Consider the following 22,367-nt stretch of genomic DNA (forward strand, 5'->3'; position numbering starts at 1 on the left):
TTTTTATGCAAAAAAAAAATCTTATAAAAAAATTGCCAAATATTAGAAATACTATCTTTTCTATCTTCTATCTATAAAAAAAAATCTTACAGAAATGATTTATTATTCTCAAAATACTTTAGATTTACTAACATGAACAATATCAAAGTCACCTTTTGTTTACTTACCTCTCATTATGGGGGGGAAAATGGTCCCTTTTTTGGTATCTTTCTAAAAAGAAATAATGAGAAAAATAACACGAAATATAAATTAAGTTAAATTTCTTACAAAGTTAGTCTAACATTTCATATGATAATTTTAAAATTCATGTTTCTCATGGCATATCTCAACATCATGCCTTATCAATAAAAATAACTTGTTAATTTTCTTAACATCTAACTCAATCCTAAATAAGAGATACAAATAATAATAAAAATATCACTTTCAAATTTCTAAATTTATCAAAACTATTTAATATATAATTGTTTTTGTGAAGTAAGATTAATTTTATCTCTATTGGTTAAATGGCATAGAGGAATGGAGTAAATAATGAGAAAAATAACATATAATGTAAATCAAGTCAAATTTAAATTTGACTTCATGGCATATCCCAACATATATCATGCCTTGTTAATAAAAATAATTTTTTCCGCATCTAACTCAATCCAAATAGGAAATACAAATAAAGAAAGTGTCACATTTCATATTTCTATATTTATCATAACCATTTAATATACAATTGTTTTTGTAAAATAAGATTATTTTTATTTTTATTGGTTGAAAGACATAGAGGAATGGATTAAAATTGTCACTTTATATAATTTTTTTCTCAGAATTAATTTAGATGCCAACTTTTTACATAGGAATCCGCATCTTACAAAATGTGAGATTTAGTGGGAATTCATATACTCACAAGCATGTGCATTTCCTTGTGTGACTTAGGAATCTTTCAACATTAATTACTTATGTGGTCAAATATATATAGGATATATATCTACTCTAGAGGAATACATAATTACCTACACATTCTTCGTTCTATATATAAGTTAAAAAATTGTTCTCGTCAATCGTCATTACTTTGTAGTATTGCCTTGATTATCATCAAACACATCACCGTTTCCTCAAAAAAAAAAAAAAAAAAAAAAAAAAAAATCAAACACATCACCGTGGAATAAAACAACTACTTTTTCACTCATTGCGCCTGACTGAGTAGCCTTACATGCCTTCTGTAGTGCATATAACCATAATGAATTTATGATACCATGTTGAAGGCAATCCTCATCACGTTTTGTCCTTTAATTTATGAAGTTTTGATGAACTATACCAACTTCTCGCCTTTGTCAGAATGTAATTAAATTTTTTAAATGCTGTTTGGAGGGGGGAAAATAATTTCGAAGCATAATTTTACTCATTTTTTTGTTTTGTTTTGTTTTGTTTTTTTTTTTTTTTTTTTTTTGTTCAAACGAGTAGGAGCTAAGGATTCGATTCCAAATTCTCCAAGACTTGGACAATTTCACTAACCTCAAAATTCTTGACTACTCAAAGTTATAATTTGGAAATTCACCTATTAAATATTGATTTATTTTGTTTGGATTAATGAGAAAAATAATTCGATAATTTTGTAATAGAACCTACCATTACTACTATCCATATTATCATCATCACACAGCCACCACCCTCCTTGTAGTTGCCAATGTCACCCACCATTGGTACCATCATCACTGAAACAACCACCTTCATCACTCACCAGTCATCAATTTCGCACAACTACTACCACCACTATTGTGAAAAATTGGTTATAAGCAAGATTAAAGAATAGGGAAATCCACATAGATTTTATGTAGTTCAGAAGTTTGCCTATGTCTATGGGAGTGAGCGGCTAATAATTCGAGAAATTAGGGTTACAATAGTATTTATATATATCATAACCCTACTATGTATAAATTTCCAAAATACCCTTTATTTTATTATATGAGAACAGGTTACAATTGTGTTTATGGGCTCCACTAAGCTACACCCATCCCCTTAGGGTAGCTGACCTACAAACAAATATGAGCTAACTCCAACAACTACAACTTGTTGACATCGGTTCTACCACTACTACCACAATTGCCCTCACTATTGCCACACCATTGCCATTGTACATAACCAATGTCACGATACCATATCATTATTGTTGTTTTGCAATATGATTGAAATATCTATAATTTAAATCATCATTTTGAAAAATTTATGAATGTTTCAAGTTCTTCATGTAAAAATGCAAAAATAGAGACAGAAAATAAAGGGAACGCCAATTTTAGCATGTTTTCCTCTAAAAAAAAATTAGCATGGTTTGACCAGGACATCCCACATTCATGGAGTCTCTCTTATTTTTCTATTTTATAGTATTCTTTTTTTCTTTTTCTTTTTTACAATGTCTTGTTAATTTGTACCTTGTATACACAAATTTGGGAGATAAATGGTTCAATAAGAAAAAATAAAAAAAGAAAAAGAAAAGGGAGACAAATTTTCTTTATAAAAAATAAATGCAAATTGCACACCTTAAATTTAACTGAAATTCATTTCAATCCTTTAACTTTACTTTCATTCAATCAAGTCATCTAAGTTTCAAATTTATTCAATTAAGATCTTCCATCTAATTTTGTAAAAATATTTCCATTAAATAATATTTTCTCCAATGAAAAAATCTATAAAATTATTGTATATATTATTTTAAATGTTTTTTCATTAGTTAATTACATATTTAATGACAAATTTTTAATGGAACTGGATGCAAGGCCTGAATTAAATAAATTTGAAACTTAAAGAACTTAATTAAACAAAAGTAAAGTTAGAGGACTGTACATAACATCACTAAGGCATGAGAGAATGCGTAAGTGGTTGAATCTGGACTCTACACGTGGAGTAGTTATGAGGAAAGGGAGAGTGGGTGATAGCTAAGAGATTTTGTCTTGGTCAATACTGAAGGTGTGACTGCCTTGGGAAAGAAGTAGGATTTACACCTGACATGGTACTTAAGCACTCATAAAAAAGGAGATAGTGACCTTTTAAGATCAGAGGCTATAAGGATACCCCTTATTGGTTGAGTGCACCATGAGTCACCTTAGGAACACGTGTATCAATCACAGTACTCTTGATGTCCCTTTTAATGTCTGCCAAGACTTGTCTCCCAAGCAATGGCAAAGCTACCTACCTATGGGTCCCAGTGCCACGTTGGCATAGCTCTTATCCCTTAGTCAGTAGATAACATCACAATTGTAAAAAAGATCTCAAGAAAAAGAATATGATGACTTGACACCTATCCTTGTACTGAGCCATGTTCCTTAGAGTATAAAAGGAACATGCAGCTGAACTTCTAGAGCAAGAATCCAAGAACCCAACTAGATATTTTGAGATGAAAGTAGAGAGTTGGTAGGAAAGAAAGACAACTTCATTGTAAATTGATCTCTTTCCCATACATAATACAAGCTGAGCCAAGCAGGATTATTTTATTCTTGCTCAAATCGTGGTTTTTTATCCCTTCATTAGGGTTTTCCATGTGCATCCTGTGTTGCTTTCTTAATTAGTTTTTTCTTCTTGTTTAAATGTACGTCTTTTTCATGTCCTACCATGGCTTTCTTTATTTCTTGTTTGAGTCATGTCAAAGCTTGCATCTTCTCGAGCTTTCTCATGTAAATGTATAGTTAGATAACTTATTTCACTCACATAAATAAGTTCAAATCTAACTTGCACGTATAAGAATTGAAATAAATTTCAGTCAAACATAATAGTGCAATATACATTTTAGCGGTAAAAAAAAAGTCCCTACAATGCTGAAGTTGTTTTTATGTTTTTAACTATTACATTCCTTTTGAATTTTATTGAGCTGAGCACACAGATACGGTTTTTATTTTAGTTGATGAATTTTCCTTATTTGTTTGGTCTTCCTTAGCAAATTGGATTGGTGAACTTCCCTGTCTATTTGGCCTTCAAAACTTCATTGAAAGTAAAATATTGATGTCCTAATTTCCTCTTGCCTTCGGGAAGTTGTATTTTGTTGTTACAACCCTAGGTAGTTTCTTCATGCATATGCACCCAACTAAATCAATTTTTACCTGATATAAACTACCAAAATGATTTTTTTTTTTTAATTTTTATTACATTTGAAAATTGTAATAAAAAAAAATTAAAAAAAACTCTTGGCTTTGGCACTTTTCTTTTGGAAGCAACCCAGCAAAGATGAATTTCTTTCTCTGCCTATTTCAACCATAAGCTGTGCTGTAAACCCTTTTAATGGTACAAACATTAAGAATTCTCAGGATGACCTGGTTGCTAGTGCACCTAGGGGTCTTAAATTGGCTCATTGCTGCCCCATTGCCTATGAAGTAATCTAAAATCTTCTTGAATGTCCCTGTTTCCACAATGCAAAGCTCTAGTGGCCCAATTGAATTAGTTTTCCTAGAAACAACATACCCATGATCAACAAATGATGCATCCATTTCCCGGCAACACTCGCTAAGAACTTGCTCTTCCACTTCTCCTTTAATCTCCCAGTAAATTATATAGTGACCTGGTTGGTTAGCTATATCAGCATGACTAGTGAAATCAACCAGCTCCACTCTAGCCTGACTCAGCAGCTGAGACCCTCTTTCCACTACTAATTGAAGGTCCTTCTCAGTATTTTTGTCAATGTTTACCGTCAAAATTAGCTTTCTCCTGCATACAAAGTTCAATTTAGGGGTTCCTTTGTGAAAACCTGCCACTTCCACCACATCCCCTAACCTGTACCTGTACAACCCTGCATATAATTTAATAGTCAGTACCAATAATACCAATGCCTGTGTGAAAACTGCACAACATGATATTGATTCTCGAAAGAACAAAATGGGATCCTGATCTTCAGAAACTGTAGAATTACTCTAAAGAGTAAAATTAAAAATAAAAAAAAAGTTAAAAGAAAAGAAGGAAACCAAAGTGTGTTTTGTGACCACACAATGAGCAAAAAACAATTACTTAGACCAATGATTATATGGTTTTAAATTTATCCACGTATCCTTGTTCTCCAAATGTCTTGAGTTGTACTGCTGAATCATTAATATAAAAAGGAGAATTAGATTTGGCCAAGATCTTTTTGCCTGCATATAGTCAACAGTACTCATCCATGTCAAATCGAAGCTTAAGCTTGTAGTAAAAAAACAAAGCAAAGGAGTACAAACATATCTAATCCATTGTCCCAAGTATAGATTATAATGTCAGGAAAATTCAACGATAGAGACTATGATGATATGAACGTTCCATGATTAAATGACTAAAGAATTCGCTTAGGATCGAGCAGTTAGGTAACTGTACATATCAAAAAGATATAGAACAAGCATAGTTAAAATTTGAGACTTGCTTGAGTTCTATACAGAAATAGGTATCTCTCTATATCCTTTTTTTTCTTCAAAAAAAAAAAAAAAAAAAAATCTATATCCTATGTTTTATTTTTTATAAAAAGGAGATAAAGTAATGAGAAGGTATAGTCGGAATAAAAAATGAATGAATAGAAATTTTTCTGTCCCACGATGAGTGGTCTTTACACTCACGATATCATTTATGTTGGGTTTCTTTATTATTATTATCTATTTTAAGATAAATTCTATTAACATATTTTGAGATTTGAGTTAATGTCAATTAGGTCCCAAATTTTTCAAAACTAATTAATTTGGTCTCTAAAACCAATTTAATTCCTAAAATAGTTAATAAAAAATAACTAACTAGTTTAACAGTGCTTGAAACTAAGTTGGCTTTAAAAACTAAATTTGTCAATTTTAGAAAGTCCTGAACCTAGTTGGTATTAATCTATACCTCGGGTATGTTATTGGGATTTACTATTTATTTTATTATTATCATTTTAAAGAAAGTAGAACACTCAAATTGAGGCCAAAGATTCTAAAATGACTTACCAGTAAAAGTGGTAAGAACAATCTCGTACTGTTGTCCAAGCTTGACATGGGAGAGTGGGACAGGTTTATCTTCTAAGAAGTCATCAATGGCCGAATGGCAATCTTCCTTCTGCCTATAGAGTGGAATGAACTCATAGTAAGAGAAAGTGGGTACTACTGCGAAGGTCACCTTCTCTGGGGGTAGATAGGGATCCACATTCACCCCAATCCAGCTCTCAGTAGAACCATAGTCAGCGCTCACTAGTGGCAACTCTCCTGCATAATGCCTTAGTTTTTTCAAGTAATGTTGCATTGAACCGGTCATTATAGAATACACGTACTTAGCATTTGGCCAAAGCCTAGAAATTAGACCACACCAATCCAAATTTTGTAATTCCTGGCAACACCCTTCGATTTTGGATGCTAAACTTGGGTTGGGGGAGATGATTTCCAAGACGGCTTTTCGCACTTCCGGTATATTGATTCTTGGACTAAGAGTTCCCTCTCTGATATCATTGCATAACTCTTGCCACTGCTCTTCAAATGTGCTAAATGCCTGCACTATGCTATAGGCAAAAGTGGAAGTTATAAACTCTACTTGGTTAGAAAAGAGGAGACCTAGAAGGAGATGACAGTAGTTAGATTGTTTGTAATCTCCACTGGAAATTACTTCTTCTGGGCTGCAAGTGAAAGACTTAGTTTTTTCCTGTTTGATCTTAAACTCTTGGCTTGCAAAGTAGTGCGTTGTGGCTGTTCCTGTTGTTAACCCTCCCTTTGTTTTGAACTGCTTACTACTGTAAATGAGCTCAAGAATTCTCCCTCCTTCTCTTATTGGATAAACCCTACAATTATTCAACATAAAAATATATGTACATAAAGAAAGATATACAAAATATACTCTGAAAACAATAAAGGAATAAAGGCATGTAGCACTGGCAATTAGCAAACTATACATGTCAAAAAGGAAATTTATAGTGATAGTTATTAATGATACAAGAAAAAAGATGTTTACAAAAAGTGAGATGAACCTTGATCTATAAGCAGCTGCCAACCTAAAAATCTGAAGCGTTGTCTGGGCGCTATGCCCTGTAAAGGGTACGTACTTCTGTCTCCCGTCTGTTGTTCCAGAACTACAAAACCGTGACCATGGATTACAGTAAATTACACATGTGAAAGGTGTGGAACCTTGTACAAATACTTCTCAACAAGGTTGGAGGGAATATAGCAGAGACTTCTTTACAAAGTTAAAAAATAATAATAATAAAATAAAATAAAATTTTGACCAAAAAACAAAAAAACAAAAGCTAGTGGTTTTCTTTCAAATCAATGTCATAAAAACATTATAAAAATTCAGAACAACTTTTAGGCACCCCATAAAATAAGATAAGAGATGGGAGCCAACAAAAGGAGCAAATTACAGCCCTTAACTTAAATTCTATATTCTGATTCCTTTTCAAAGATTATAATTCCAAAAGAAAATATAGTAAAAGCTAAAATGAAGATCAAACCAAAAGAAAAAAAATTAAATGAATAAAAAGGTATTTAATATTTACCTTAAGGAGAGAGTTGTTATGGGTTGTTGAGTGAGTAAAGGAGCTTCGTCCCCATCTGCAATTCTCTGAATATAAGGATCTAAATCTGCATGGGAGGCAAGGGGCACCGTGGAAGTGAAGAGTGATTCCAATGCACATGCATCCATGTTTTGGATGTTTAAGTTTTCTCTCTCCCCAAACCATTTTTTGAGATATTCCACCCCATAGTTCAGCTGAAGAATCCGGCGAAGTGTCTGAGTCTGAACATGTCCGGCGTTCTCACACAAGTTCTCGAACCAGTCGATAATGTCATCATACTCGTGGTTGCCATTGTTTTTGCTATAATAACTCACTGGCACAGCTGGTTCCATTATGGATTTTGGTGATGCAGCAAATCAGAAATGTATAAAAAAAAAAAATAAAAAAAATAGTTATTATAGATGGGTTGGAGAGGGGAGGGGGTACTTTTTGTGAAGAACCAAGGGCAAGGAGCCCACAAATTGAAAGATCCTTATCTTGGGCTATGGTTATGTGTAGATAGAGCTTTGTTCCTTATAGTATAGCTCAAAAGACCTCTCCTAATATTTTTCAGTCTAGCTCCATTGTCTAATGGTACGATTGTTTAGGGACCACAAGAAATAGTGTTATCATATTTTTAGAGAGAGAGAGATGGAGATTCTTCTTTTAAATGATATGTGGACTAATGTGGCCAGTGGACCAAAACCCACGAGCCTTGACAGCTCGACACACCTTGTTATTTTTTCCCTCCAATTTATGAGCCACCATTTGAAATGATACGTGTTTCATGTCATCTTTCATGTCTTCGGAACAGTGAAATTGTGTTTTATATTTTTACGTTGATATTGGTCTCCACCATAAATATAATAAATCAACCTTATCATGAATATAAAAGAAAAAAGTATCATTTTTCGTGTTTCAAGAGTACCTAATAATTACTCTCTCTTTCCAACTCAAATGCTAGTCTCATTTTAATGTGATGACTAATGACTAGTGAGCTTAATTTACTTCAAAATTTCAACTCATTGGACCACTTGCTGGGTTTTCGGGAAGGTATGAGGGCAGTCACTATTCAGTGCCAAACTCAATTGAGGTACAACAAATAAAGTAGTTAAAACTCAATTGAGGTACAACAAATAAAGTAGTTAAAACTCAATTGAGGTACAACAAATAAAGTAGTAAATTGCACGCATCCACTTAAAGTAAGCTAAAATGACTAGATCAACTGCAGCTCACCATCAAGGATAACAGTCTAACACTATGTTTGCACGTGCAAAGTGGGAGAGGAAAGACAGGAAGCTAGAGGGAAGGGAAAGGAAGCTACTATTCCCTTGAGGTAACCGGTTTTGTTCATATCATAAGATATGTATCAAATTGAAAAAAAAAAGTCCTGTATCATAAATATCAATTATGTTCATGAGTCGTATGTAATATAGATGTGTATCATATGAATTGAATGTATTGGACTATATATATACATGTGGGTTTAAATTAAGTTTTTTGGTTAAATGTTATAGTTTAACTTGAATCCCACAAGTTGTTAGACCTGTTTCTAACACAATTATTAGTTGAACCCATCTCTCTCTCTCTCATAATTTGGACCACAAACTTAATATTTCACTTCAACGTTCACAATTGTTTTCTATACTATGAATACAATATTAAATGAGAACATAATCATTACATTTTGATATTATTGTTATTATATTTTGGTATTATAGTTACAAGTTCAAGAAAATTGAACGCCAAAAAGAAAAATTAAGAAAGAAGAGTAATTGAAATAGAAGAATAAGAAAAGATAGCAAATATTGGAAATGAGGAAGAAGAAGGTGGACAAAAGAAATTGATGCTAATGATGAAACAATTATGCAAGATGATGAAGATATTGATAACATTGTCTTGGACTATAAATATGAAATTGATTAAGTAATATGATGAATATGATTACAAAAAAATATTATTTGAATTTATATATCACATATCATCCCTTTTGAGTTTGACCAATTTGCGTATGGATGCTATAAATATATTTTTAATTAAATTTATTTAGTTAGTTTTGTGAAATATTATTACATAAGCGATGATTCAATTAATCACTAGTTGAACATGTTCCATTTTTTAATATAAATTTTACAAAATGATTATTTATATTACAAAAACATGATATGATAGGATACGATAAAAATAAAAAATCGATTCATGATGCAATTTATGTTGTAATTTAGTTATATTTAAAAAATGGAGGCAAATAAAATATTTTTTGTCTTTTTATTTTTTATTTTTTGATTTATAAATTCACTGAGCTCTCTATTTTTATAAGGAAAGGAGAAGTAACTTGATTTAAAAAAAAAAAAAACTATTAATTACAAGTGAAGAATATTAAAATTAAATTCTTATTGTTCATAATAATAAAGAATAAAATTACACTCTTCCTCTCATCTTCTCTTTATTTTCTTATTTCCGTTGAAGTTGGAAGGAAGCCAAATAAGATGAATCAATTTATTTTTCTTACTTCCCCTCAATTTGGAAGAAGTACTTTGCCCTTGAAAGGTGATGACACAAGGAATCTTAACGCTCTATTTGTTTTGAAGTAAAATATTTTACGGAAAATGTTTTCCCATTTTCAGGTATTTGTTTGCAGATAAAATGTAGTCAAACTTGTACAATATTTTTGTTGATCGTAAAATCCTTTATAAAAAATTGTAAAATAATTTACCTTTGAAAATTTGGTAAAACATTTTCCAAAAGCATACAGTGGCTTCTCCTCCCCCATTTGGTCGCTAGGTCACCAGTTTGGTGGCTGGAGACTCTGCTTTGGTGACTGGCGACAGCGATCAGGTGGCCAGAGACTTTGCTACGATGGTCTGGTGTTCGGTGACTCTGTTCATCGATGTCCAGAAACATCACACTAGCAACTAGTGTCGGTAGTTTGATCATTGGAGATACCACTCCCATTGTGATCGACGACAATCCGGTTGCTAGAGCCACTGCTCTGACTGCTAGTTCTAGTGGTTTGATCATCTGATCTTCGACACCAGTTGCTTTAATGTTGAGTCATCGGTTTTAGTGGTTTGCACTCCCAAAAAGCCTACGAAATAGAAATACATAAACTTGAAGTGACACCAGTGTGGTGTTGGCTAAAACTCCTATGATACTTAAATTAGTACTCTATTCCAAGAAAAAAGTATCAAAGTGTAAGGAATGCCTCTCATACATGGGAGACAAAGACATCAAACACTCATTTTCAAGCTTGAATTAGTATCGTAACTCATGTAAAACTAATAAAGTCCATTTGCTAGAATTTAGCTAGGGTTAGAGTTAGTTAGAAAGTTAGTTAGTTATAGTTTGTTAGAAAAGTGCACATGTAAAAAATTAAACACAAGGGAGTATTCTTTAAAGTACATCCCTAATTAGTTTTTCAATAGTAATGAGCCATGTATGGTCACTTAGAATGAGGCAATGAGTGTATAAATCAAGCCATGTACTCATCATTTTTTATCAGTGAAACTATATTTAAGTTATTATTTAATTTTTTGTTTTCTCTCTAGTCTTTCTCTTGGAGCTAAAGACTCCCTTGAAATAATATCATTCTTGAAGGTGGTGGCTCTCTTAAAGTAGTCACAATCCATTCAACCATCAACTACTCATAAAAACCATTGAGCACCCGAAAGCCTAAATCAAGCCTAACACCCACTTACTAATCTAACTTGAAAACCATCACCAACTACTAAATCCACCCTAACCCCCAATGACCAATGTTGTACTCGAACCCTAAGAGTCTTAGACAATAAATCATATTATCTCAATCATCAAGAACTATCTTGAATTATCTTAAGGAACACTAACCCTAATTGAATTCTTTACAATTGGTATTAGAGCTATCAATTCAAGATAATAAAAATTAAAACCATTGCAACTCACTAGAAAATCAATTAACATGATCAAGCACATCATTGTTGACATCAAAACATCCTCGAAAATTCTCATTTGGGAATGAAAAGCCCAAAGACATGAACTTCATGGAAGGTGGTGTTCATGCTCTCAACCTATTGAAACCCACCAAAAGGCAAAAATCCGCTAGATTTGCAAAGCCAATCATTTTTTTTTTTTTTAACAATACCCTAGAGTATAGAAAGGTCCTTATGGTCTTTTGTCATATGGATGGAGAGACCTTTGTATGGTATCAAGAAGCAAAAAAAAAAAAAAAAAGAAAAAAAAAAAATCAAGTAAATTCCATGAGTTGGGAGGTGTTCATTAGCACCTTATAAGATAGGTTTTGATCAATAGCCAATGATACACCAATGGAGACTCTTAAAAGTTTGAGAGAAGCCCCTACAATGGCTAGCTATAAGGCAACCTTCAAAGCCTTTGTCTAACTTGTTTAAAAATTAATTCTTCAAGAATCAATTGACCAAATTTTGGGGAGCTTCAATATCATTATCAACAAACCACCAAAGATGCAAGATCTAACCAAAAAAATTGTCAGAGATCAAAGGAGATCCAAAAGTCAACAAATCAACCACTAGAGGCCAATAAATCATCAAAGGAGTCCAAGTGGTGTGTTGGTAACACTGCTAGTCTTGATTCTTAATTGAGGGTGAGATCTCAGGTTCTACACCCCCACGACACTCAATTCTCTATATACATATATATATATATATATATATATATAAATAAAGTCAACTCTTTGACCTAGTTGAACTGGCTTACGGTTCAAATTGTTTTACGGGTCGAACCACAATTCAAGGAATTTTCTTAGATTCTTCAAATAGTCAGTTCTAACACATAAAAATCCGGTTTTATACTTGGTTCATGGTTAACCCAATTGGACCAACAAGTCCGATTTGGGTCCGAAAACCTTGCAAAAAAGATATAGAAAACGGTCTGTTAATAACACAATCTATAAATTAATAATTTTTATCCTAAAAAAAGTTTAATACTTTTTTTAATCTAAAGAAATAAATTCCCTATAAAGTAGAAACTAATGCTAAGAACAAGTGAACAAAATATGTTATTATAAGACATGACAATGTAAGTATAAATGGAAAACTCTATTGGTTTAGGGTGGAAAAGTGGGGGATAAAAAATTGTGAGGAAATGAAAAAGTGGAGAATGGAAAGAGAAATTCTATGTCCACAAAATTTTCACAAAAAAATCATAAGTGACAGGTTATTACAGATTGTTATTGGTGAGCAAAAAAGTAATTTCAATGGTAGGTTTAAATTAGAACTAATAATAACTTATCAGATATGATTTTTTGTGAAGTACTGTAAATATGTTGTCGACATAACACTTTTTGAATGAAAAATATTTAATTTTTCCTCATGTATGTTTGGTTGGGGGTGAAAAGTGGATAATGAAAAACATTTTTTTTTTCAGTCTGGCTCTATAAATTTACTCTCATGCCCCTGTTACATAAAAAAAAAATTATAATATAAAAAATCTAATATTTTAAAGAAAAAAAAAATCTAACAACTTTTTTAATCAGAAGTGATAATAGCCCTATATAGTATAAACTAATGCTAAGTGCGAGTGAATAGAATATTTTAATATAAGATGTGGAAAATGTAAGTATAAATGACAAACTCTATTGGTTTGAGGTGGAAAAGAAAGGGATAAAAAATCGTGAGGAAATGGAAAATTGGAGGATGAAAAACTATTTTGTTTGGTTAAAAAGAAAAATGAGAGTATAGAAAATATAATCTCGATAAATTTATTCTCATGCCCCTATTACATAATATATAAAAAATTACAATTTATAATATAAAAAAACCTAATGTTTAAAAGAAAAAAAATATATGATCATTAGTTAAAAAAGAAAATAATAATGCTTGTAGGGAGGAGAGGGACATATAGGTAAATTAGCATCTAAGCCCCTCAACCTCCCAATTTTCTCCCCAATTAAGGGAGACAGTGTATTGGTGAGCCCAATGAGAAAACAAACAAAGAATTAGTAGGCCAAAGGAGAAAACAACAATGTGACTATGCCTCACCATTTTCTCTCCCCGTTTCTCCCTACCAACCAAACAACTCCTCTACCCAAAATCCCCCCTATTTTCCTCTCTCATTTTCCATCTCCCATAAATCACACCAACCGAACATACACTGCAAAACAAACTAAACATTAAAGCATACATTGATAATTTATTTTAGAAAAATATTTATTTAAAATATTTTACTAATGAATGAATGGTCAGGCATCAATAAAAACGCATATGATAATAGAAAATGAATTATAATTACTTGTTTGAATTATAGAGTTAGCCCATTTAGAGCATCAATATCCGAGCTGGTATAAATCATAGTATGCTATATTTTAGCATCAAAGCATAAAATACATGCATTACTCGAACCTCCAATTGTAAAATTTTTTACAATTTACAGTACTGTCTTACAATTGTATGACGTTACTGCAGTATATTGTATAATATTAAATTAGTTTTTTCTCTCTACATCTCCAACTCGGTCTCTTCATCTCCCACTCTCTGTGTCTCTCTGTGTCATATTTTTTTTGACTCTCTCTCTCTCTCATTTAAAACTTGCCACTGGATTTTTGTCTTTTGGGTTCGGATGGGTTGGATTTTGGATTCCGATGGGGTTTGGGTTGGTTTTGGATTGGTTGGTTTGGGTTGGCGCGGTGAGCGTGGTAGTGGCGTGGTGGTGATTAGGTTGTTTTTACTATGGGTTTGCTAGGTTTTTGGTGGGTATTGTGGTTGAGGCATGGAGATTGTGGAGTCGTGGTTGTGGCTAGGTAACGTGGGGTTGTGGGTAGTGAGTATTGGTAGAGTTGTGGAGGTCATGGGTTTTGAAATTGAAGGAAAAGAACATATCTTTTTCCTTTTTTTTTAACTTTAGGGGTATTTCAAAGACTGATCAACCTCAAATCAGCCAAGTAGAAGGGTGTGCAACCAAAAACCAACATGAATTTGAAGAGGTTTCAACAGAGTTGAAATTTGGTTAAGAGGCTAGCATCACCAAAAAGAGTGATAGTTTTTAGACCCCTTAAAACACAATTGGATTAACCTAGTTAATTAGCCAAGTTGTTACTTAGTCCAAATTCCAAGTCTAGGTTATCACAATCAAACAATCATATCATGCATAGCAGCGGAAAATAAATAAGACAATGATATGATCACCCAAGAAAACCAAACCGGTAAAAAACCTGAGGAGGATTTGACCTAGCTATCCTTAAGGTAAACTTGAATCCATTATCAGAAAGAATCGAAGTTCATACAAAAGGACTTACAAGCACCCCCGCTCGACTTCCTAATGCTACCAACTAGTAGAACTTACTGACACGACCACGTGCAAGCTCCGAATCCACGGACTCTTTCTTTCTTTGGATTCCTACCAGCTACAAGCACCCTCGCTTGTGTATTCTTTAACCTTTAATGGCAGAAACTGTTTTGATCATCAAGGTGTAGAGAATATCTCTTCCTTGAAAACCCTAAGTTTGTGTAAAGGAAAGCTCCTCTAGATCTCACAAGAGATTTACACAAACCGCAATATGAGCAACATTAAAACGTGGCTAGGGTTTGCCTTTTATACTTAGGACAAATAAGAAACCCTAAAAACATTTTAAAACAACTAGGGCTGAGTTGGAAAATTCTGCAGAAAAGCAATCTGCCCGACGTTCGATCGGTCGAGCCTAAGCTTCGATTGATCGAGCCAGGCCAAAAGCCACACTGCTTTCTGCTTTACACTCGATTCCAACTTTACATTGACATACAACTTTGAGCTAGCTTTAAACACTTCTAAACACATTGTTTTGATTATGGTGCCAACAATACAAATTAGAGTTTTAAATACATAAAGTCCTAAACTTTAGAACCTAACAAAGAGGAAAGCAAGTGAAAACTATGGCAACCTCTATGTGCCATCAAGAACTTGTGGAGTCAAAACAATGAAAATTAAAAGTCATGAGGAGAATAACAGTGTTTCATTGGACTTGAGGCTTGGCCTTGACCCTTGGGTTATCAAGAAAAGGATTGAGGCAAGTGATAATGGAAATTTGTCAAGTCTGTTGTTGATTGTAGAAATTAGGGGGAGAAGAAAAGAGAGAGAAAAGAGATAGTTTTATATTATTTTATTGTATAATTTATATTATTTTAATGTGTTGTATGTTAAAATAAAAGTTGAGATGTTAGGTATATTGTAAAATGGTATAGATTTGCATATGTCATTTTAGTAGCAGGAGTTTTTAGTTTTTAAGCCTGTTTGGTATTGTTATTTAAACAACAGTTTTAGTTTTTTAAACAATAGTATATGTATTTTTATAACACTTTTTTACCTACACGTATTTCTACAATACTTAAACAACGTTAATAGAAATTTCTTACCCAATTGCCAATGTTACTAGAAATCTTTTACATCCCAACTTTTGGACTCATGTACTATCTTGTCAGCCTACTTTCTACACTTTCGTCTTTTAATATAGCCACGTGTGTTTCTCTAAAACTTTCTCTACTAGATACTTCCTAGTTCCCACTACCTCCAAAATTGGGTGTCCATATTATTGTCTCTCTCTCTCTCTCTCTCTCTCTCTCTAACCTATATGGACAAACGTGTAATATTTATAAGCCACTAAAATCTCCATCCAATCTTGTATTTAGATTATTGTTGGCTCCTTGTTTCCTACATTTTCTACACATGATTTCCAAAGTTTGATGATCAATCTCTTTACTAGGCCAAGGTTGCTTTCGTCAAAAAAGAAAAAAAGAAAAACAAAAAAAAAAACTCTCCCTCTCATTTAAAACTTGCCACTGGATTTTTGCTATGGATTTTTGTCTTTTGGGTTCAGATGGGTTGGATTTTGGATTCCGACGAGGTTTGGGTTGGATTTGGATTGGTTGGTTTGGGTTGGCGCGGTGAGCGTGGTAGTGGTGTGGTGGTGATTGGGTTGTTTTTGCTATGGGTTTGTTGGGTTTTTGGTGGGTATCGTGGTTGAGGCGTGGAGATCGGCTTTTGTGGTGGAGGCATGGAGATTATGGAGCCGTGGTTGTGGCTAGGTAACGTGGGTCGTGGGTTGTGAGTTTTAATGGAGCTGTGGAGGTCATGGGTTCTGAAATTGAAGGAAAAGAACCTATCTTTTTTCTTTTTTTAACTTTATGGGTATTTCGAAGACTGATCAACCTCAAATCATCCAAGTAGAAGGGTGTGCAACCAAAAACCAACATGAATTTGAAGAGGTTTCAACAGAGTTGAAATTGGTTAAGAGGCTAGCATCACCAAAAAGAGGAAAGCAAGTGAAAACTATGGCAACCTCTTTGTGCCATCAAGAACTTGTGGAGTTAAAAGAATGAAAATTAAAAGCTATGAGGAGAATAATGGTTTTTCATTGGACTTGAGGTTAGCCTTGACCCTTGGGTTATCAAGAAAAGGATTGAGGCAAGTGATATTGGAAATTTGTCAAGTCTATTGTTGACTGCAAAAATTAGGGGGAGAAGAAAAGAGAGAGAAGAGAGATAGTTTATTTTTATTTTTATTGTATAATTTATATTATTTTAATGTGTTATATGTTAAAATAAAAGTTGAGATGTTGGATATATTGTAAAATGGTAGGGATTTGCATGTCATTTTAGTAGCAGAAGTTTTTAGTTTTTAGGCCTGTTTGATATTATTGTTTAAACAACAGTTTTAGTTGTTTAAACAACTGTACACATATTTCCATAACACTTTTTCACCCACATGCATTTTCACAATAAGTAAATAACATTACTAGAAGTCTCTTATCAAACTGCCCACGTTACTAGAAATCTTTTACATCCTAGCTTTTGGACTCATGTACTATCTTGTTAGCCTACTTTCTACACTTTCATCCTTTAATATAGCCACATGCGTTTCTCTAAAACTTTCTTTACTAGATACTTCTCAATTCCCACTGCCTCCAAAATTGGGTGTTCACATTATTCTCTCTATCTATATATATATAACTTAATATCGCAATAAAAAAAAATCCTAATATCTCAAAAAAAAAAAAAAAAAAAAAAAAACCTATATAGACAAACATGTAATATTTATAAGCCACTAATATCTCCATCAATCTTGTATTTAGATCTTTGTTGGCTCCTCGTTTCCCACGTTTTTTGCACATAATTTCCAGGTTTTGATGATCAATCCCTCTACTAGGCCAAGGTTGCTTTCGTCAAAAGAGGAAAAAACAAAAACAAAATAAAAAATCTCTACTAGGCCAGAAATTATACAAATTTCTATTGATATATGGCTTTTGGCTTGCGCTTTTCTTTTCTTCTTCTTTTATTCATTTTTGGATAATGCTAACTGAATGACTTTTGGCTTTTGGCTATGCTACAAAATGGCTCTGTTACCCATGTCTTTCATTTTTAATGCCCTTCGAAAAGTAAATTAAGGAGAATGAAATATGTAAATTATCTGAAGATTAGTGAAACACCGATCATTTATTGAAAAGGTATTCTACCATGTCATTCTGTCAGTATCACTTACATGTTTCAAAATCCTATAAAATTTATTCAAAGAATTCTATAGCCATCCAACCATATGTAAAATGTAATATCCATTCAGGGGATAAAAAAAAAATGTAATATCTAGATATTGCTATCGATTTTTCAGTGTCAAGTATCAACTTATTATGCCGGTTGTGACTGTAGATTATAGTACAAATAAAAATTGGGGGGGGGGGGGGGGGAGGGAGGAGATTAATCCCGTTGGGCTTGATCTGAGGAGTCAAAAGGCGCAATCATCATCTCACCTAATTCAAGTGGGCTGAAATTGTCTGAAAAGAAGAACTGACCGAGGAAGCAACTAGCCTGAGGAAGGTGCTCGGACAGGGACAGTCCGAAGAAATTGGGAAGGAGTTTGCACAAAGCCGAGGACGCTGATCCGAGGAAGATAGTAGTATCCAATGTGGATAAGAAGAAAGGGAAATTACCTAGAAAAGCTGCTATCACCCAAAAAAGTTGCCATCACCTCCACATTAAATGCACCGCACTAACTAAACTTGCGGCATTAATGGCCAAATAACACTTGAATAGTGCCATCACAACCTGTTACTTACCCAGCATGGTCTCAAAAGGAGGAGAAAGGAAGGATGAGACAAGTATCTTTATAGAGAATCAACAACCATCCAAGTGGAGGGCCAAGATCAAAGCTGGGGTATTATAAAAGGGAAGAGATTCCCAATGAACAGAGATCAAATCATAATTGAGAGAGAGAAAACAAAATTGACTAGTGAAAATCTTGTTTTTCTTTGCAAAGTGTAGAGGCTCCTCGATCATTCTGAGGAAGAATAAAAAAACAGATTCTTTTTTATTATCTATCCTTTTCAAATCATTTGCTACCTGTTAATCCTTAAATAAGAATTAGCATTATAAGATCAATTGTTAGTCTAGAACCCCAACTCTACAAATTAATTGTTGTGGACCTTAGTCCAAGCCCAATACCTTTTAGGGCCCTCAGATTTTTGTCCCGCACAAATATAATAAATATTCTGTTAGTTTTAGTTGGTTTAACTGGTAATTTTTTTTTTTCTGGGATTTGAACCCTGCCTATCTAAAAAATTGATTGGTGTCTCGGTCTTGGTAATAAAGAGCAATCATCATAAAACAAATATCATAGGTTAAAATTTTTATCATATCTATTAAAAAATTATAATAAATATTCCATCACCAATTACATGTCAATTAGATGTTTAGACATTTAAAAACTTTGCTCAAGGGGGAGGGCCTAATAGACCCAATATAGGATTTCAATCCAACCAAAGGAGCCTTGAGGCCCATGGTTAGGCCCACCAAGGTCAGTGGGATAAGGCATCTCGAGTCATCCACCCAAAGTGAGTTTCAGCTCGGATAAACTCCACAAAAGACCCCAAGCCCTTATAATGGAGGTTCGACTGCTAGGCCTTCTTCGGATGTTGGTCCCAAGGGACCTTCATGGTCAACTTGTCTTGAGATAACAAAGTTGTCTTTTCGTGGACATATTCTTCTTAGGACAAAACTTAGGTACTGTTACTTAGAGTCGTCTCTTAAAATTTAGGGTCTGTATATGATTTGCTTATTTTGCTAAAACTGAAAACTTTTTACTGAAAGTACTGTAAATAAAGGTAAAAGTTAGCTGAAATAGTACAGTGAAACCAATGAATAATACCAAAAAGTGCAGTGGGACCTATGAATAGTATAAAAAATGAGCTGAATAGTAACATAAGTTGACAAAATTAATCATACCAAATGGACACTTAGTCATATGGCTTTTTTCTTATGGGATGGAAATATATTTTTAATTAAGTACTACACATGACTGAATTTTAAATGAGAAATCTAAAAAATAACACCTAAGTACAGTGCATAAGTTTTGCCATTCTCCTTAACTCCTAAGGGGTGGTTTCATCACTCTTGAGTCACTCACCTACTTGCAAAAGGAAACAATATTTTCCTATTATTTTAAACAGTAATTTTTTTTCCTTTTTTTTTTGGAGTTTAAATTATTGTTCCATCAATTATTATTTTTTCTTGGTAATATCAAGGATTTCAGATTCTCAATAATTTTGGCCATAACTTGATAGAATCTCTATAACCTTCTTCTGTGGACCAAGCATGAGCCGTTGAAAGAGAAAGTTCCAATGCTATTGGCTCATATCAGTAGAGAAAGACAAAACAGAAAGGGACTACTCAAGATAGCAGCATTAACGGGACCACTAAAAATGAATATGTAATCATAATTGGCTAAGATTACCAATTCAAGTCAGCAAATACATGCTTTAGTTTATTAGCACAAGTAGGTTATTCAACAAGAGGGTGATTTTGAACAGAACCAACATCATTCATGTGAAATGCGCCAATTAGTTGGTTCCATCAAGTTTTTAATTTCCAGAGATCTAACCAATTCTTTGTCGTGAATAATCCCCCAATGATAAATCAGGAAGTCAATTTTTGTTGCATTCACATATTACCTTGTCACCAAAAAGCAAGAAGGATATTTTAAAATGAAATCGCACGAGAAATTTGAAAAAGAAATGAAGTTTGCCGCAAAATGATAATATCCAATACTCCAAATTGGGCTTTTACCGCTAAAGGTTCAGTTTTAAACTTTTAGGAAAAAATATTATTAAAGTCTCCACTCGAAGTTATTTTATCATGTAGCTCCTTTTTAACAAATTCGAGTTTCAAGAATATAGATTTTCATGTAAATTGTTTGATGTGGTATTTTCAATTAGACAGCAGCTACCTGCTTGGAATTCGAGCTTAGCAAACTCAAGTTCCAAAAACTTATTACAGAACAAAATAACTTTGGGCTGATACTTTTTAGTAATATGTTTTTTGCAAAAAATGATTATTTGGCAAAAAATTGCCCTCCAAATTGAAAATGAAGGTTGGCCATGAGAACCTGCGTAGATTTATATACACTCCCAAATGATCTTGGAATCCCAAATTGTACCTTTGAAGCAACGCCAAAAAGGGGATCCTCCAACGCATAGCAGGAAATAAAAAAAATATAAAAAAAAATATAAAAAAAAAGTATAAAAAACACAGTAAATTTACGACACAATCACAGAAAATATGCAATCAAGTTCAACAAATGTTTGATTCTCAAAGAAAAGAAGTTCAACAAATGTAAATTTGTTAGAGTGGGATGTAATTTGTGCAAGGTGAATTAATTAGTAAGAGTCTAGATATCATGTTTCTTGTAAGTCACGTTTGATTGTAGTAGCAGGAGTTTGGCGAATCTGAAGTGCCATCAGGATACTAGAACAATCAAATTGACAGAGACTAATGCAGCAAAGCCACAATGTAAGGGATTTCAGAGTTCAAGTCACAGAATTGCTTCATTAAAACTGTAGAAGGACAATGATATATGGACAGTACTTAAAAAGTAGGTAATGTTTTTAGTGAAAGAAAAAAACAAGAGTCTTTAAATTGGGGTAGACTATTTTACATCATCCCCAAGTGAAGAGCTACCCCAAGTGCAGAGCTACCACACATCGTGGAGTTATCACTTTCTTTGGTTTTGGGGTGGTGATATTGGGGGACCATTTTGTTTATTATTCAAAGTCGATTTCACTAAAACATGAGCCAATTTTCTTGCCATAACCAACAAAACCATTGTCCCTGCATTAATTCTGATATGTACGTAACAATGGAGCCATACTACCACATCTAAGTTCGCCTGAACAATGGGCCATCACCTGCAAGAGCTAATGCCCCATAATTTTGTAACCACTGGAGCTTGCAAACAACACAACCCCATGGTTTTCTTATCTCATATAAAACTCGAGATGGGTAGCACAAGCAAATATTTATTTTAATTTCTTTTTGGACATCGATTGTATTTTCAATTTAGGCCCTTGTATTTAATTTGGTTAATAGTATGTTTTATTTAAAGTCAAGGGTATTTTTGTCATTCAAAAAGTAAGATTTCCTACATCAGTTATAAACTTATAATAAGAGTTTAGTGCTCCTTTCCTATAGCTAAGCTAAGTGTTGTTACACCTTTCAAATTGGAGATTATTTTGATGAATGAAAGTTTCAGTTGAAATTGTCTTCATGGTCTCATGCCGAATCTAGCCTACCTTAGGTGCCGATTTCTAGCGGTTTTCTTCGCTTGGTATTGACTTCAAAATTAAGTTTAGGTGTTGACTCATAGGCTCTATTCTTTATTTTTCTGTCTTTTAATTTCACTGTTGAATTATTCTAATATGTACTGCAGAACAACTACGACTAATTTTTTTTTTAGAAGATGCGTAAAAATTACTTCAATCTTCTTGTCATTTTGGTCATGGAAATTGGGAAATGTGAAACTGAATAAGCAAATGACAGTCCCTAATTAAGTCTTGAATGGTAGCTAAATAGTACACCTAACACAGCTAGAAAAGCACTAGTTTTATGGTATCCTATCCTAAGTCCTAACTCATGTAAGCACTTATTCAAAAATATTGTTAAAAGAGTACCTAACGATTAATAAG

At 33.2% G+C, this 22,367-nt stretch overlaps 1 protein-coding gene across 2 annotated transcripts; it reads right to left on the reverse strand.

The window, feature by feature from the left end:
* Positions 1 to 4,196: 4,196 nt before the first annotated feature.
* On the reverse strand, positions 4,197 to 8,032 carry LOC126695485 (indole-3-acetic acid-amido synthetase GH3.10). Of its 2 annotated transcripts, none has more exons than XM_050392243.1 (4): positions 7,439 to 8,032; positions 6,938 to 7,015; positions 5,907 to 6,727; positions 4,197 to 4,759 (listed from the first exon to the last, which is right to left on the reverse strand). In XM_050392243.1, the coding sequence occupies exons 1-4, from the start codon at positions 7,786 to 7,788 to the stop codon at positions 4,224 to 4,226; spliced, it is 1,785 nt and encodes a 594-aa protein (XP_050248200.1). In that variant the 5' UTR covers positions 7,789 to 8,032; the 3' UTR covers positions 4,197 to 4,223. The 2 variants fall into 2 exon arrangements, with proteins under 2 accessions (XP_050248200.1, XP_050248199.1); XM_050392242.1 differs by having other exon boundaries at positions 6,914 to 7,015; positions 7,439 to 8,030.
* Between the last annotated feature and the right edge of the window lie 14,335 nt (positions 8,033 to 22,367).

This window comes from Quercus robur, chromosome 8 (genome assembly GCF_932294415.1).
Source record: "Quercus robur chromosome 8, dhQueRobu3.1, whole genome shotgun sequence".
Classification (NCBI taxonomy): Eukaryota; Viridiplantae; Streptophyta; class Magnoliopsida; order Fagales; family Fagaceae; genus Quercus; species Quercus robur.

Bases quoted from the DNA above. Each gene is read 5' to 3' on its own strand.
- LOC126695485 (XM_050392242.1), bottom strand. From the start codon at position 7,788: ATGGAACCAGCTGTGCCAGTGAGTTATTATAGCAAAAACAATGGCAAC. The intron at 6,728-6,913 runs GTTCATCTCACT...GAATAATTGTAG, and splicing joins GCAGCTGCTTATAGATCAAG to GGTTTATCCAATAAGAGAAG. The intron at 4,760-5,906 runs GTAAGTCATTTT...AATTATATGCAG, and splicing joins TGTTCTTACCACTTTTACTG to GGTTGTACAGGTACAGGTTA.